The sequence below is a fragment of the Nipponia nippon genome, unplaced genomic scaffold (assembly GCF_047370975.1).
Source record: "Nipponia nippon isolate SJK-2023a ecotype South Korea unplaced genomic scaffold, ASM4737097v1 scaffold_4, whole genome shotgun sequence".
In the NCBI taxonomy this organism is placed as follows: domain Eukaryota; kingdom Metazoa; phylum Chordata; class Aves; order Pelecaniformes; family Threskiornithidae; genus Nipponia; species Nipponia nippon.
The window spans coordinates 31,493,912-31,510,486 of NW_028262358.1; the positions used below are offsets into that span (position 1 = coordinate 31,493,912).

Sequence of the window (16,575 nt, forward strand, 5' to 3'; positions counted from 1 at the left end):
ATATGACATGATGAAAGTTGAGAGAAAAAGGTTACTATTGCATAGTGCCTATGCAAGGAGGCATAAAGAATGGAAACTAGGTAGGGAGAAGGGATCTTGGCAAATGGAGAGAAAGAATTTGGGCAGAAAATAATATGAAGTTCCTCAGGGGGACCAAACAGATTACCCTGTTCACAAGCCACGCTCTTCTTCACAGCCTGAAAGAGAATCTTAAGGTTCCTGTATCTCCCCCGGCTCAGCAGATATTAAATATGGGAGCAAACTAATAGTAATGTATTACACCCTGTTCATGATGAGCCTGTATTACATTAAACCCAAGTTGGAGCACTTCCAGTGATGCTCCTGATGCATGCGTATGTCGGTATGATACCACAGGACAGTTTGTTTTCCAATATGTGCTGTTTGTTTGTTTTACCTAGGAAAGTATACCTTAAAGATTTGTGTTTAAAAAAATTTTATTAGGGTTTCAATTCAGACAATAGGAAATGCAAGAGTTAAGGTTGCCTGCGAAACCTTAATTTGTCTCCTTTCTGCATATGTATTATGTTGCAGTCTTTAATTATGTGATCACATGCTGTTTTTCAGTGGTATGTGATCATATAATTAAAGAGTTTATTATAATACATACTGTATTGTAATAATATAAGGGAGCCAAATTAAGATTTCATTGGAAATCCTAATCCTGGCATTTTCTGATTTCTGAGTAAATGTCTTTGTCGCTTTAATACTCTTTTTAACGAGGCACATAGAGAGGCATGATGAAGTTGTACAGTCAAAGGCTAAAACTTTCAGAGTGTTAATCAAAAAGGTCATCTTCTAAACTTCTCGGTACTCAGATTTCAGAAGGCCCTGGGCATCTTTCTCTTTTAGGGCATTAACTGGGATTCAGAAGTGTTCAGGGTGTCTGAATATTTTGTGCTATAGCTTAGGGTCTAAATATGCGTTTAGGACTGAAAATTTAGGTATCTGAGTTGGAAGACTTGGCCACTTACTATAGCAAATATTTCTAAAGTAAGAGACTGTGCTTTATATAAAAATGATGGCCTTGTGGTTAAGACACAGAAGTATTAATCATAAAATTGGCAAAGTGAGAAACCAAGTCTGCAGACTTCCTGTGTTAACAGTGAGTAAGTCACTTATACTGTCCTCATGACAAACCTTTTCTGCTGTTACACGGGGCCTTAGGCTACAGTTTAAAGTTAGGTTAACTAACATACTCTACCACGTGTTAAGTTTAGGTCTAGCTCTGCCAGATAGCATGTTAAAAATATACGGTGCCTTGTCTACACTACAGTTTTATAATGTGGCAGTTTGAACAAGTTAGGTAACACATTCAGAAGCATGTTTAACTCCTTGTCTGGACATGCCCTTCATTACTCCATACGCCTGTTTCTTCATGTACAGAATGCAGATAACAACACTGAAAAAATTCTAGAAATAAATCAGTTCCTGTAAAACTTATTAAAATCCTGGAAGAAGCATCATCAGTTAAACAAATTGCATTACTGTCTAAGGCTTTTTTCCCTTTTTTTCGGTTTAATAATTTCTTGGTTATTTTTTCTGTTACTCTTCTGTCATGTTCCCATCATGACAGGTGCCTGCATGTGAATGAGAAGTGAACATTAATATAACAAACAAAACTTTCAGCAGTTCTATAAAACGAGGACACAGAAACTGAGAGCCATTTGTGTGTTAATAATAAACATTGGGGGCTGTGAATTAACCACAATGGTGTTTCAGGTGATGGTTTATGAATCTAAAACACTAGAGATTTAGACTTTATTTTTCTTTTTTTTTTTGTTTCAGTGAAGACTTTATTTAATCCAGCTCCAGCCCTTGCTGACCTAGATCCACAATTTTATACCCATTCTGATATCTTCTGCTGCAATGAAACTGAGGTAATGATCATATGTCATGTTAAAGAGGGAGTCTTAAGCAGTAAAATTTCAGAGAGATTCTGTTCTCAGAAATGCAGCATAGGGAGCAGGAAAACTGAGGCATGCTCCTCTTCCATAGGACTTTTGGAGGTGACAAGTTTGATCCCTGACCTAACAAGCAAAGAGGAGTATTCTAGAATACCTTTAGATTGCACTCAAAATTAAAGTAATTGTTTGCAGCGGGGAAGTTGTTTCCAGCCTTCCTTACAAGTAGATGAGTAAAACAAATCCATAAAAGGACACTTTTAAAATGTTATCACTGAGTGGTAAATATTAAAATAGATCCTTGTCCTTGTTCTGCAGTCCCTTGATATGAATGCGCTAGCCATAGTGTTCTGACAGTTTTAAACTCGCTTGCCAGGAGGTGATGCACGCATGCTGCACTTCATGGTAAATAGTAGCTTCATATGCCTCTTCCTGTCAGATTTGTTTTGAGTGAATCTGTTTCTCTGGCCCTTCAACTGTATGTTTTCCCTTACCCCCCCCCCGCCCCTCCTTTCCTTCTCTTTTCTAATTCAAGTGTGTTATTTCTCCCAAAGGAAATTATTTTTGTCACAAGAGACAAATTAAGCTTGTCTCATAAGGCCGTCGTTTAAATTTCCTATTTATTAGCATTATGCATGCTGTGTTCCTTCCCCTCACCCTCTCTTTATATAAACAGGAATGTGGGAGAAGCAACCTAGTGGATAGAAGCCATGCCTTGATCACAGTTAAAGTTGTCTACAACATGATTTCTGCAATGAACGTGATACCTTTGGGTAGAGAGGAGGGGGAAGAGCTAAGAGAAAAGCATGGCCCTGCTTACTTATAGTATTTTTTTGTCTGATGACAATGTCTGTCAGAGTAAGTTCTTCAAGACTCAATTACGCTCTTTTGAAATTTCTGTTAAAACCCATCACAAACCATATCGGAAGTTCTCAGTTCACGAGTCTTCTAGCATTTAAGGGTCGGTCTAAGTAACCCAAATGGACATCTGAATTTTATTATGGGATATTTCAGCATGTGTCTGCCAAGTTCAGATACTCCAGAGCATTCAGGAATTAGCAAAATAGGAAGCTGGGAGATGCCACAGCTCCTCAGGTCTCTGGAAGGCAAAGTTTCCAGTGTAACTGGCAGTGATATCATTTGTGGCTCAGACACTGTCCAACAGCTATCAGAACTCAATTATATGTGATGAAGGGAATGCTAAGGCAAAGTATTTATTCTTGTTCATGGGACTTGCAGGACACCCATATGGTGTTTTCTTCATGCTTTCAGAAAGCACGTATGCCTGGACTATGCCCCTGGATTGGCTAAAACGGTGCAACAGCGCACATTTTGGGCTGAGAACACCCATACTCTTCCACCAATTTAGTAAATGTCATTTCTTGTTTACTTTTTTCATAATGTCACTAGTTACTTTTTTTTTTCTCCTGCAAAAACTTATCCCCCATATGTTAGAAACAAAACTTTGTTTTTCATTACTTGTCTGTTCCTGACTTCTCTCTCATTGCTCTTTGCAACACACATGTTAAAGTTTTCCCTTTGTTATACTTTATTGCTAGAGGACAGTCTTGAAAGAGACATTCTTTGAGAAGTTTAGCTTGCTGGAGCCAGGGTATATTATTATTACCACCACATGGAGAAAAGAAAATTACTTCTATTTGGAGAACAAGAAATACAGGTGTGTAATTATAATAGATCCCTGCTCATTCATCTACCTTTCCTGCAGAGCTAGGGGTACCGTTTGCATTCTTTTCTGCTATTTTCTTTTAAAAAGTAATTGCCATTGGTAGATAGCTGGGATCACCGTCTGCACAGTCAGACACAGAAATATGCTCTTTACTGTTGAGGAGGCTTATCTCTTCTGAATTTATGGAAATGGTAGACCTATGGAAGTTCCTGCCAGCCATATCATGGGAGCACAGATCCAAGTGTGGGACTCCTACAGCATATTCTGAGAACAGGAATGGCACATAAATACCTTTGCTTTTAACAATAACCTTTTCATACTTTACAATGAAATCAATTACATTAGCATGACTGTAATAATCAATTATGTTTGATTTCATCCTCTCTGTGTGTCTGATTTGTTACTGAATTGATTTTCAGGGATGAACTATTGCCATTGTTCCTTTCCTTTTGCTGAGAAAAGAGGAAAAATGAAGCATTTGTTTTTCTTATGTCACAAGTTTGAAAGTTGTTTTTTTAGTAATTGTTATATATTCATATGCCATCTGTTTTCTGGTTTTTTTCATGACTTTCTTTAATTTCAGATCCCTGTAATGTATGCACTTGAGAAGTTTGATATAGAGATAAATGTTTACATACCCAAATAAAGGTTACCAGTCACATCTCTGTATGGCACTTAAAAGCAATAAGTTAATTCTACAAATCTTAAAGATAATTCTAATTTTTTAAACTTCGTCCATTCAACCAACTACATCTGCATTTCCTTTATCTTCTTAAATCAGGAAGTACCTAAAGACTTTGATGATCTGGAATATATACTGGGAAAAGATCTTTTTATACTTTTTTTTTATTTTTTTATTTCTCTCAGTATCTGCTAGCAGTCACAGTTAGAAAAGAGCAATAGGATAAGATGGACCTTTGGTGTGAGCCACTATGGCTGTTCTTATTTTATGGATTTTTTTTATTATTATTCTCTATGGCCAAATTTACTGAATGTGCCGCTTACAACTGCCTTCCTGAGATGTTCTGTTCCAGCTCCATTGCCCCTCCTGCTTGGTATTTCTAAGTCTCAAATAACTTTCTTCTAGCTAAAATCCTATTTATGTTCCAGCCTTACCCCTCTTGGGGATCTTTTATTTGGCATTTTTAGGTACTACCAGAAAAAAAATAGTGTATTTCTGCTTTATCTTTACTAAGTCTTTTAAACAGTTACTAAATCGTCTTGAGTTTAAAGATGAACTCTTCAGAGCTATCCAGTTCAACTGCTTCTAAAACATTCTTTTTAACACAGATGTATATGCTAAGACAAGATTAAATTTACACTTATTTTTTTTTTATTGCTTGGTTTGGCTTTCTTAGTCATTTAAATTTACAAGTATTTATCACACAATTTTACCAAAATGTCCTTATCTTTCTTGTTCACCAAGAAATACCTTTAAAAGATAAGATCCTGTGGTTTGTGGATATTACATGAATGATATGTTTGTAACAGAAGATTATGTTAGCTGTGGAAGAGAAAGCTAGCCATTTTGCTTAAGACATCTCATACACTATGTGGAGTGTTTGTGTTGTTAAAGATGAGAAAAAGCGGGTAGTCCTTGTGATTAGCTGAATTATTACTGAGTCAGAAGTTTCTGTTATTTACTGCCACGAAGGTCAGCAGTTTTAATCTGCGATGCCTTTGTCACAGAATAAAAGTTTAAAAATGTCAGCTGTAGTTTCAGACAGCCATGGGATGTTGGGTCCCAAACATGCAAGTATCAAATACAACATCACACTTTATACTCCATCCTTCATTAAGTGCTTTAGGATTTAATAAAATCGCATGCAGTATCTGGTATAACAGCACAGCTTGTTCTTATGGATTTATGTGCTAGAGAGAAGCAAACAAAATTATACTATCAGTGAATTATCTACCATTAGTTTGTCTAGAATGCTCTTCACAAGCTGTTCTTTTCACTCTTGCTTGTTGCAATAATAAATTTTTTTTATGTCTGACATTACTTTCTTTTTATGTGGTTCATGAACAAAAAAACTCAGAACAAATCTTGCAAGGTTATCAGTTCTTTCTTTGCTTAGCCTGTAGTTCAGTTTTATCTTTTCCCAGAAAGATCAAACTTGTTGAGACTAGTTTCTTAATTCCCAGATGTAGCATAGCCTAATCCCTGAGGTTTGTGCAGGAATGTGCTAGTTCTCCATTCCCTTAATTCTTCTAATGAAAAATAAATGTATCCAGTCTCATCTGAGTGAAGACCAATGGTGTTCTTTTCAGTCATCTATAAATGTTGAAAAAGAGACAACCCCCCTATACAAGATGAGCTCTTTGGAATACTTACCATTGTTTTCCCACGTATTTGTGCGATTCCTTGCTGCAGTATGGCTCTAGGCACAACCACAATGTCAATACAGTTCATGTGTTGTTTTTCTTATTTAATGTGTGCATGCAATTACATAGCCCTGCAGGTTAGGAACCAAAATATATTGCACATCAGCGATTTCAATTTGGTCCTAAACGTTTTGAAGAACAGCTGCTTCTCCGTTCAAAGAATACTGAGCAGCCCTTCAGGAGAAGGAAAACTCCTAAATGGTTACAGCAAATGATTTAGTTTGTCAAGCTATTTTGAATGCAAAAGTGGGAACTGCTTTCTCCCTCATGTAAAATGGGTATCAGACTTTTGATCTAAATAAGAAAGGCCAAGCAAAGATTTAATTAAATGCTAACAGAATCCTTTGGGGCTTCAGTGGTAGAAAGCAGTGGAACTAAATATAAGTTAATGGCTAATATTGTTAAATAAAGCTGCAAGATGTATAAAAATAATACAGAAAAATAGATACTATCCTATTTAAGATACTATTTCCTTTCAAGTGTTATTGTCTATTACTAGAGGCTAGATTATTTTTGGAAGAAATACTAATAATGGAAATTCTTGTTAGGATGTCCAAAATCAAGACACAGTATTGACTTTTACAAGATCCAAAGAATATCAAGTTCATAAAACTATATCTGGAGGCTTGGATTAGGACTTGTAAGATACTGCTTATTAATAGAGATTTATACTAGGGATAGTCTTTCTTAAGAAAAAATAGTTGGTATCTCTAGTAGTCAAAACAAAAATAGGTCCTTTAGAATTAAAATATTTCAGAACACCTCTTGAATTTGTGTTTTCTGTTTTAAGTAATGGAAAGCTACTGTTGTTCCATTACATAGAAGTTGCCAGCAATTCACAGTGCATTTTAATTCCAACTTTGTTCTAAACCCCATTTTATCAGTTGCTGGAAACTATAAAATTTCCCATATTTAGTCTAAAATGAAAGATGTTACTTTTGGGAGAGGAGGGAATAGCTTCAAACCAATATATTTCAATCAGTTTTTAATTATTCTAGCACGGTAAGTATTTCTGCCTGTATGTATGTAAAAATTTTTATAATTTGAAACAACTGGAACTAGCTTGGCTTGTGGCCTGATCTTGCAATTGCTTATACACCAAATCTGTCTCACTACTTCTTTGGGACTGTTCACATGTGTTTGAATTAATGAGATTGAGTTCTTGTTCTGTCATTCTCAAAGAAATCTCCTAAAGTACAAGCCAAGTTTGTAGCCAACTGGCTTACTGTGTTTAAATACTTAAAATAAAAAATATTTTAAATTATCATATGCAGTTTTAGACGGGTTAGCCTTAAAACTGGCACGGTTTCCCTATTATTATTATTTCTGTTCCAGCAGTACCTGGCAACATTTGCAAAGTTGTTATTGTACTAGGTGCACAAAAAGCAGTCCAAATGCTGGACTGCTCCCCAAAGAATTAACACTTCTTGTTATTTCACCGGTTTATATTTGCTGAGGATCATAAGATCACAGAAGCTGGGAACAGACCTCTGGAGGCCTCTAGTCCAACACCGTGGCAAAGCATGGCCAGATTGCTCATGGCTTTGTCCAGTCAAGTTTTGAGTCTCCGAGGATGGAGATTGCACGACCTCTGGGCACCTGTTGCACTGTTTCAGCACCCTTGTGGTAAAAAAGCTTGTCCTAATAGAATTTCCCATGTTCCAGCTTGTGCACCTTCAAGAAGAGTCTGGCTCCATCTTCTCTACACCCACCCATTAAATTGCTGTAGGCAGCAATTGGATCTCCCCTTAGCTTTGTGTTCTTAAGGCTGAACAGACCCACGTCTCCCAGCCTCTTCTTGTATGTCCTGGTCTCTGGCCCCTTGACTGTCGTGGTGGCCTTCCACTGGATTTGTTGTAGTATGTCAGTGTCTTAACTTGTGCCGGGGATCCCAAAACTCGATACCATGCTGCAGATGTGGTGTTGCAAATGCCAAGCAGAGGATCTAGAACATCTCCCCAAAAGTGTCTGTGTAAGCCATAGGCTGCCCCAAACGCACCACAGCTAGGAACGCTTGGCAAAGGTTCATATCACAGTTTCATTCTCACTTTTAGCCAGTGTAAACTAGTACTGCTGTTGAAAGAAGTTAATTGTTTTGGGTTGGCTTTTGGGGGTGGTGGGAGGTTGGGGGTGGTGTTAATTTTAACACAGAGCTGCCTTGCAATCCAGTTTGTTTCCTGGCCACATAAACGGCTGTGCTGGCACAAGAGATTGGGCCGTGTGGACAGGAGCGGAAGGGAAAAAATCAGGACCGTTTTTTTTCTGTAGCAGGGCTGGTTTGTGTCAACTTACTGTGACTAGACTCCACAGTCTAAAGACACATGGAGAGTTAACTAAGATTAGTGAGGGTTGTGGCCAAGAACCTTCATATCAGTTCAATTAAAAGCTTCAGTTAAATTTCTCTTCCACTTTTGTAAACAAAATTAAGAAAATTCTGTGTTGATTAATTATATAATATCCATCCTAGGTTTATTCTGACAGCAGTTTTGTGGAATGTCCTCTTGCTTTAATAGGGCCATTTAACTGAGGAGTTTTACGAGACTAGCTTCAGAAAAATAAAATTCTTAATTTGCTGCTCTTTTGTACAGTACTATGGCAAATGTCCACATTGGGCTTTTAGTATTGTTATTTAATTTTTTCTTTACATAACCATTAGTTATTTCCTTCAATTGTACCACAGTTTGTTTTTTAAATAAGATTCTACTGAAGGGAGGAACTTAAAAACTCACCACAGTATTTAACATCAGTTGACATTTACCGCAATCTCTAATTATTGGCACAGAATCTGTCTGGCTTCTGCTGCTTTTATGGTTCTTCCAGCTTGTTCCAGTGTTTTTTAGTTTTACCATCCTGCTATAGATGAGTTAGATGATAGTGGTTTCAAGCAGTTGAACATCTACTTTTATACAGACTCTGTCTGTTCAAAATAATTTTGTTTATTAGTATAAGCAGTGCAAAGATGAAAAGGAAGATTTCTGCAAAACCTTTCACATATCAGTCCCAGAACAATTCTTTCACTACCCAAGCAAACAACCCTGTTGACTTGGGACACAGCAATCACAAAGAGGGGTACAACGTTAATGCTAAGCATACAGTGTGTGCGTTTCATTAGGAAGAATATTATATTTAACTACTTCATTTACCTTGCTCATGCGCTTACAGAAGTGTAAATACCAGGTAAATAAACCCAAATTAGATTTACTGTTTCTCTACCAAAACCAAATCCACTTTCGTCCTGGAGACTTTGCAACATAGGTAGAATGTTTGGAATTTTTGCCCATCATGAAGTACTTTGGAAATTCAGTTAGCCAGTTTCATTCAAGGATTTGTGTTAATCCATTTATTCTTGTAACACGATGTGCTAGGTGTTCTGAATACAGGAATGCATAGTTCCTGCTCGAGAGATCCTAAAATTCATGGTGAAACACAGACTCTTTAGATGCTTGAATATTAGAATAGGGTATATATGTATTTTAATACTATTTATTATCTATCCTTAGTTTCTCCAAAGCCATTATTGGTATATTGACTCCTTGCAAGCCTTGCATGAAGATACATTCAAAAGGTTTTGTGAGATACTTTTGGAAACAAATTTTCTCATTTGAAAATACTTTTATAACCTTTTAAAAACTGAAATAGGTTTAATTTGCTTAAGTAGTTTGTACTGCAAGAGAAGTTTGAGCGGCATGGTGACATGCCAAAGAGAAAATTGGATAGGTTTACTTGCCTTCTTATAATTTAAAGCTTACTATTTTCCGGTCTGGGATCAGTGTGGTTAAAAAAAGTAGTTTTAAATTGCGTGTACATGTTAACCACACCTTGCCCTTGTGCAGTGCACAGGTTTACCCACCAAGGCCTGCCCCACCAGATTCTGCCTTGTAGCGATCAGATCAGCAACGCTTGAAATCGTTCCTGCCTTTGTCCAAGTAGGGACTGCAGGACTTGGTCCTGTAAGTCTGAAAATGCAAACCAGTAAGTACCCTGCTGGGGATACCATAAGCTCCAGGGAGTGTGCTGGCATGACCTGGCCCTGCGGCGCCTAAGGGTGGCTTCTCTCTCCTGGGTCCGGCGGGAAGACAGGAAATGGCAGTGGCGAGCAGCGGGCGCTGACTCACAGCTGGGGGCAGTTTACTTTGGGATGGCTGTAGTAGTTCCTGTCCCCGGCTGTCTGCCCTCCCTCTCTTGACTACAGGCACGGGCCGGGTTTCGTGGAGCAGTTGTTTAATCGCTGTAGTTTACAGTCCGTTAGAGCAAGAAGTATGTGCACTGAATTCAAGTTTCTGTAATGCAGAGGAAGATAGCTTGAAATATTTCAGCAGCTGTTTCCCAAGAAGCTGAGCTGCCCATGCAGCAGAGGTCAGGAAGTCTAGCCGGTGAATAGGTTCCAAAGTAAGTTTTCCACTGAAAATAAGCCCTAAGAGTGTGGAAGCTATGCCCAGTTACTAGGCGGTTATCTGAAAATACTTCAGACTGCATTTTTCAGGATCCAGCAGCAGCTTTGTAGTGCAAGATGAAGTAGGGCTTCCCTCCTCTCAGGAAAGCAAGACAAGATTTAGTAAAGACAGCAAAATATAATATGCCTGTTCACTTAGAATTGAAGGCATACTGTATTATGCAGGAGTACTGCCTGCTAAACTGTTTCAGATAAAACACACTCTATTTTCTCTTTCTTCCTGTTTCATTCTTGCTCTCTTCCCTGCCAAAAGAAAAAGAAAAAGTACATGACATTTGACAATGCTATGCCATCAAGAAAATGTATGAAGTGGCGAAAAGGATGCTTGATTCTGGAGTCTTCGTTGCAGATTTTTGGGAAATTTTGCTCTTAGTTGGGTGGAACTAGAAGAGATTAATTTTAAGAGCCAACTGGAAGAAGTTGACTTAAGGTCACCATCTGTTAGAAGAAGAGTTTATCTGTGTTTGTACAGAGCCAACACAGAAGAGTCTCAGTCTTGACAGAGGCCTATGGACATGGCCGTAACGCAAATATATAATAATCTTGTAATGGGCCTTTGCCCAAAGAGGGCTTCAGATAACTTCTAGGTATTCTTATCTAAAAATATATATTAAAGTAAACAGAGTGGTCAAAGTTAAGCAATTGTTTTTTTTCCTCGAAGAGATTTTCCATTGTGATTTCTCTCTAGCTGAACACTGAGAATTTAAAAAAGAATTTTAAAAGTTTCTCATTTAGTGATAAATATCCCCCAACAATAGTGACTGAGTTGTCATGTAGCATTTTTCACATTAGACCACAAAATGCTTTTGCCAAGGCTGTGTCCTTGTGTCCATTTCACAGAGGAAGAAACCAAGGCACATGGGAGAAATGTGATTTTACCAAGGGTTGCATGCCAGGCAAGTTGTAGAAGCTGGAACAGAACCCATGCCTCCTGCATCTCTGCCTAGGCTGCTCTCCATTAGTCTGCTGTGCCTGAAGTACACGCTGATTTCAAACAAGGAGCAAGACATAGCTGAATATCAGCGTAGGAAGTGGTTTCGTGATCATCCTATAATAAACATTTTAAAAAGATATTAAATACTGTTTTAAAATGCAATTGTTGTCCAAAAATGAATTATGATTTTCATTTGCGTGGGTTATTTTCCAGGCAGAAATTTTAACGGGCATCCCAGTTGGCAACCTTGAAGATGCTGAAAAGGTGGGACGCATGCTGTTAGAAAGAGGGTGTAAGCTCGTAATTGTTACTCTTGGAGCAGAAGGCTGCATGATGATATCAGTAGAAGAACCCATTCCAAAGCACGTTCCTGCTGGGAAGGTCAGGGCTGTGGACACTACGGTACGTTTTTGTGGTTTAACTGTCTTGCTTTGGAAAAGGCTGCTTAAGCAGTAAGGGAAAGCAATGAGTAATCAACCAAATCTTTGGGCACTAGCACAAAGGCTAATTTATGATGTGAAATTGATATCTTGCTTCCAGCCTCTCATATATTAAATGTCAGTTCACTTGAGTTTTATGGTCTGTATTGTAGATGTGCTAGAATTATTATACATACTGATAGTATCTTCATGTTCCTCCTTTACTGAAGTCAGTACCTGTCTCTGACTGTAATGTGTGATGCCAGTGGCTTGAGCTGCAGTCCTGCTTTTTCACCTTCGCTCAGTCATATAATTCATCTTGTCCAGAATTCAAATGCTGTGGGAGAAAGGAGATACTACTGCCCTCACAGTCTGAAACTGAATGTTTGGCTCTTCTGACAAAAGCATGAATTGCTTTCCAAGTATAGCTTAAGGTACATCAAAGACATAATTTTTACAGAATATAGTGGAAAAAAACCAAAAAGTTCTTGCTGCTTCACGATGGCTATTTTCTGATGATCGGTAAGGGATACTTGGTCAGAGGCATTTTAGTCTTTGACATGAGGGTATTTTTTTTACTTCCTGCTCAGAATTAAGTGCAGAAAGCGTACTCTAACAGACCACTAAATACAATACCCCCAGCAAAAAATAAAAACAGGACAGGCAATAGTTAAGATAGCATTGCTATGAAAACCTTACCACATTGCACATATGGGGCTATTTTGTGTTCCTAGTATTATCTGACATAAATCCAAAATAATTCCAGTGGAGTTACTGAGAGCAGAGCAGGTCACGTTGTATGTACTAACTATACATTTAAATGCCTGTTATAATAACGTCATATTACATATGTTCTGTTACAATAGTTCATTAAAATCCTGGAGATTTTGCCATCTGGTGCATTCCATATCTGAATTGCATTAATAATAACTAGTTCTTGTAGCGTGTTTTTTATCCATGGACCTCATACTGCTTCACAAAGAAGGAAAGCAACTGCTTAAAAGATGAGGAAACAAAGGCGTAGGGGACTGAAATTACCTAGCTCAGTAGCACGCAGTGGCAGAGCTAGGAGTAAAGTCACTACTAAAGCAGAAGATCACTCACAGATTTGGACTGTGATGTGCTGATACTGTGGAAGGCTTTGTTTCACTGTTAAATTTAATCCTTTTCAATTTAACTCTGAAACAGAGATACTTTGGCTTTGTTTTCCTCTTTTGCCCCTTTGTAATTTAGAAGTTTGACCTCGAGTTAGTGCTGATTTTGGAATGTCCTAAAATTCTGGTTAAGGGAGGCATCACTGTAATGTACTGTGCATAAGGTATTTGGTAGGGGAATACAGACACCTAACTGCCTCTGCCTGCTTTTAACCCAGAATTAGAAGTTGCTCTCAGTTGGTAAATCCACTGTTGCTATCAAAGCTTATTGTTAGAGTTTTTCTCTACATCACACAGCAGTGATGAAGAAGAAACATGTGTGATCTGCTTCTTCAAAAGAAGTAGAAAATTGCTGCCAGATCAGCTGTTGTTTGATATCTTAAGATATTTGCTGCTCTTGGAATAAAACAGCAATACTGAAACCACACACTGTGGCTGAAAAGTGCTTTTTATCTTGCCTAGCAGTTCAGAGTTTCATGACTGAACTACTTTAACGCTCCTCTTTTTTTTTTTTTTTTTAATAAAAGCAATTTCTTTGAGTTTACTGAATCCTTGCCCTGCCTCCTTGTGGCCAACAGGTTATTGGCTTTCACATAGCGGAGGATTTTCACAGTTAATTTTGTTAATCTACTTAAATACCAGTGGGTTGTTTTCAGTAAAACAGCTGTGCTCGGTTTACTCTTGCAGACTGAATGAAAAAAGATGTGTTGGCCTTCCATTATAAAAGTCTTACAGTGCTTAGACTGATTAGCACTTTGCCTGAAAGCAAGTGGTTTTAAAGCAACCCTTCCAAACGCTAAGCAAAATAACGTCATCCTCAGCTAACCTGGATAGCTCTACTACTAAAATAAATCCTAAACGTTCTAGTAGGACATGTTATTCTCTTCAGACGCATGTCTGTCTGCAGTGGATCCTTCCCCGGGGAATAAGCTTAAGCTGTAAGGTGGCTTAGCAGGTAGCCACCTATCCACAGAGTATTCAGAGCTGTTCATGTGCATGCTCTTAGCGTGCCATTTAATACTAAACAAAAGTTGCTACCTTAAACTGCCCTGACTTCAGCATCTTGAGGGACCAGGCAATAATTTTTTAAGCTGCCGTAATCCAATCACATCTGGTTATGTGCCTGTATCCATATTGACATTGTTTGGATCTGCAGAAGGTAAAGTTACTGCCAGATGAAGAGTTAAATGATGTGCATAACCCATCATAGGATTTGCCAAAGGCTACAGAGCCCTTATGAAAACGGTCTGTATTAAAACAGAGTTTGCTGTTTAGAAGATATACATATAAGATACAAAATGAGCTTCAAAGGTCTCTCTCACTGTAGAAATCTTCCCATAGCTGCTACCACTGCCCAGAGTCCTCGCTGCAGCAGCGCAGCTTCAATACTGCCTCCTGCTCGTTTCTGTTGTCCACAGCAATTTTGAAAATTTTTGACGAGAAAACACTTGGGTAGGTACAGCCACCAAGATTAAGAATTTGAGTTCCTTGTCCCAGGTAGCGTGCTCCGCATTCTCCATGTTCATGGGTTCATCAGAGAGACTAAGGGTTGATAGACTGTAAAGCCTGGCTCTTCCTCCTAACCCTTGAGATGGTTAATCTAAGAGTTTATTGGCAGAACACTGGGAAAAGCTGGCTCCATCTCCCGCTCTGTGGTGGAACATGAATCTTCAAGACTGAAAATCTGGCATTTTTCACCCACACTAAATCAATACTATAAAGGGGGAAAAAAAAGGCTTGTTGATTTTTTTTTTTAGCGCTAATTATCTTAATGTGGGCTTCACTCATGTATGCAGTGCTTCCCGTGACTGTTAGCAGAGCTCTCCATACACAGTCCAAAACATGTAGAGCACGAATAGTCGTTTAGAAGGAAGTTTTGCAAGACATGGTATTGTAAAGCTGAAACATCTGTTTCTCCTGTTATAGCTAAATAGTGCAACAAACTTTTAAGAAAATAAACTTTCCCTTCATTTTACTAGTTTCCGCTATCTGTTTTCTATATGCAAATTTTGAATAAAACTAAAAATAAGTGAATTATTGAAAAATCATCCTCAAATTTTCTGTATGAAAGAAGGAAATATCTGATTAAGCCCACTAGCTGTATCAATTTGTATTTGAAGCAGATGACATACGTAAGAGACATTTGACACATAAAAAAGTACTAATATGTCAATAATATAAGAAAGGTGTACATTATAATCTATTTTCATTACTTTAAATAGTTGCTTTTAAATCTACTTGACTACATGAAGTTAAATATATGCATTTACTTTATTTTTGGAAGAAGCTGTTTCCACTTTAGGTGAAACTAGTACATGAAGCTGCATTAAAATAGCTGTGAAGGATAATTATATAATTCCATTTATATGACACTTCTTCAGTTGGTAGCAGAAGGTTTCACAAACCATTCACAAATTTGGTAAGCATTTCATAGAAAACAATAATATCATATACACACATTGTGCAGTTGCATGTGTGCGTGAAGCAGTTTGCCTGCTGCTGAAGCAGAAGCACAGCTGAGGTGGAACACAGCAGCTGCTTGCGAACACAGCTGCGGGACATGACCCGACACCGTCAGGTCAAAATTGTACTTGAGGTGAAGTGGATGATCTGTGTGATGAACCACACGATGATCCTGGATCGTGGCATCTGCTGCTGCAGTAGCCCTGAACACGCTGTCCTGGCAGAGACACGCGCAGTCTGATGACAGAGAAGGCCACAATATCGTCCATATTGGAGAACGAAGCTCTGCTCTTTTTGACCCTTCACCCTCGCTCTCCCCCTCTGCTTCTGACAATCACGCAAAGTGTAATTTACAGCACTATTTACATCTATTTACATTTACTAATTATATTCCATTGAAACTGCCAAGGAAAATTTGTCAGAAGAATGTAATTACTCAAAGCTGGAATTCGGCCAGCAGTGAGATTAGTTCCTTTCCATTTTGCAAAAAAAAGCACTATGGGATCTTATAGAGCCGAGCGCTTCAAGTGGCAGCTGGGGACCAAGTCGAGCCCCTGAGGTACTGCCAGAGGCCTGCCTAGGACTTGGTGTGTGCAGGTGGGCTTTGCGGAGGCAGTCGGGATGTCTGGAGCTCCAGGTTACTCAGGGTCGGGGCTTCAGAGGATGGTGCATGCCAGGCCTCCTCTGGAGGTGGGGCAGTCTGGTGGTCGGTGCCTACAGCAGGCTGGAACGTGTCTGCTGGCTCTGGGGCTGCAACCTGGGGCTTGGGGCTTTGCCTTTTGCTGTGGTTGCTCCTTGCAGTTGAAGGTGGGGTCCTGTCTGGGATCCATGCTTTGAATCGGAGGGTTGGCACAGGCAGAATCTCTCCTATGCGGGGGCACTAGTGGAAAATGGGAGCTGCCCCGCTGCCACTCCCCCATTTCCAAGTTGCAGCATGGAGGTCACTTTTGGAGAGGGAAGTACTTAGGGTTAGTTTTTGTAACCTCTAGTTTGCTCCAGAGCCCAGTTTGGATCAAGATGCTGAATAGCATTCATACGTGCTTGCATCAGTTAGGGTGACTTTCTAATTTCCGTCACATCTGGTCTTTTAAATACAGTTCCTCTGCTTAAGATCTCGTCATCAGCTTCCACTTGACCTCTAGGTTTACACGTGCCAAT

The 16,575-nt window shown here is 38.8% G+C and overlaps 1 protein-coding gene across 1 annotated transcript in view; it reads left to right on the forward strand.

Annotated features, from left to right (window-relative positions):
* The window catches only part of RBKS (ribokinase), a 69,980-nt gene that overhangs the window by 37,532 nt on the left and 15,873 nt on the right, over window positions 1-16,575 (forward strand). The window contains exons 6-7 of the mRNA XM_087774430.1: window positions 1,807-1,898; window positions 11,595-11,783. Of these exons, the coding sequence (XP_087630556.1) occupies window positions 1,807-1,898; window positions 11,595-11,783 (281 nt within the window). The remainder of the gene's footprint in view (window positions 1-1,806; window positions 1,899-11,594; window positions 11,784-16,575) is intronic.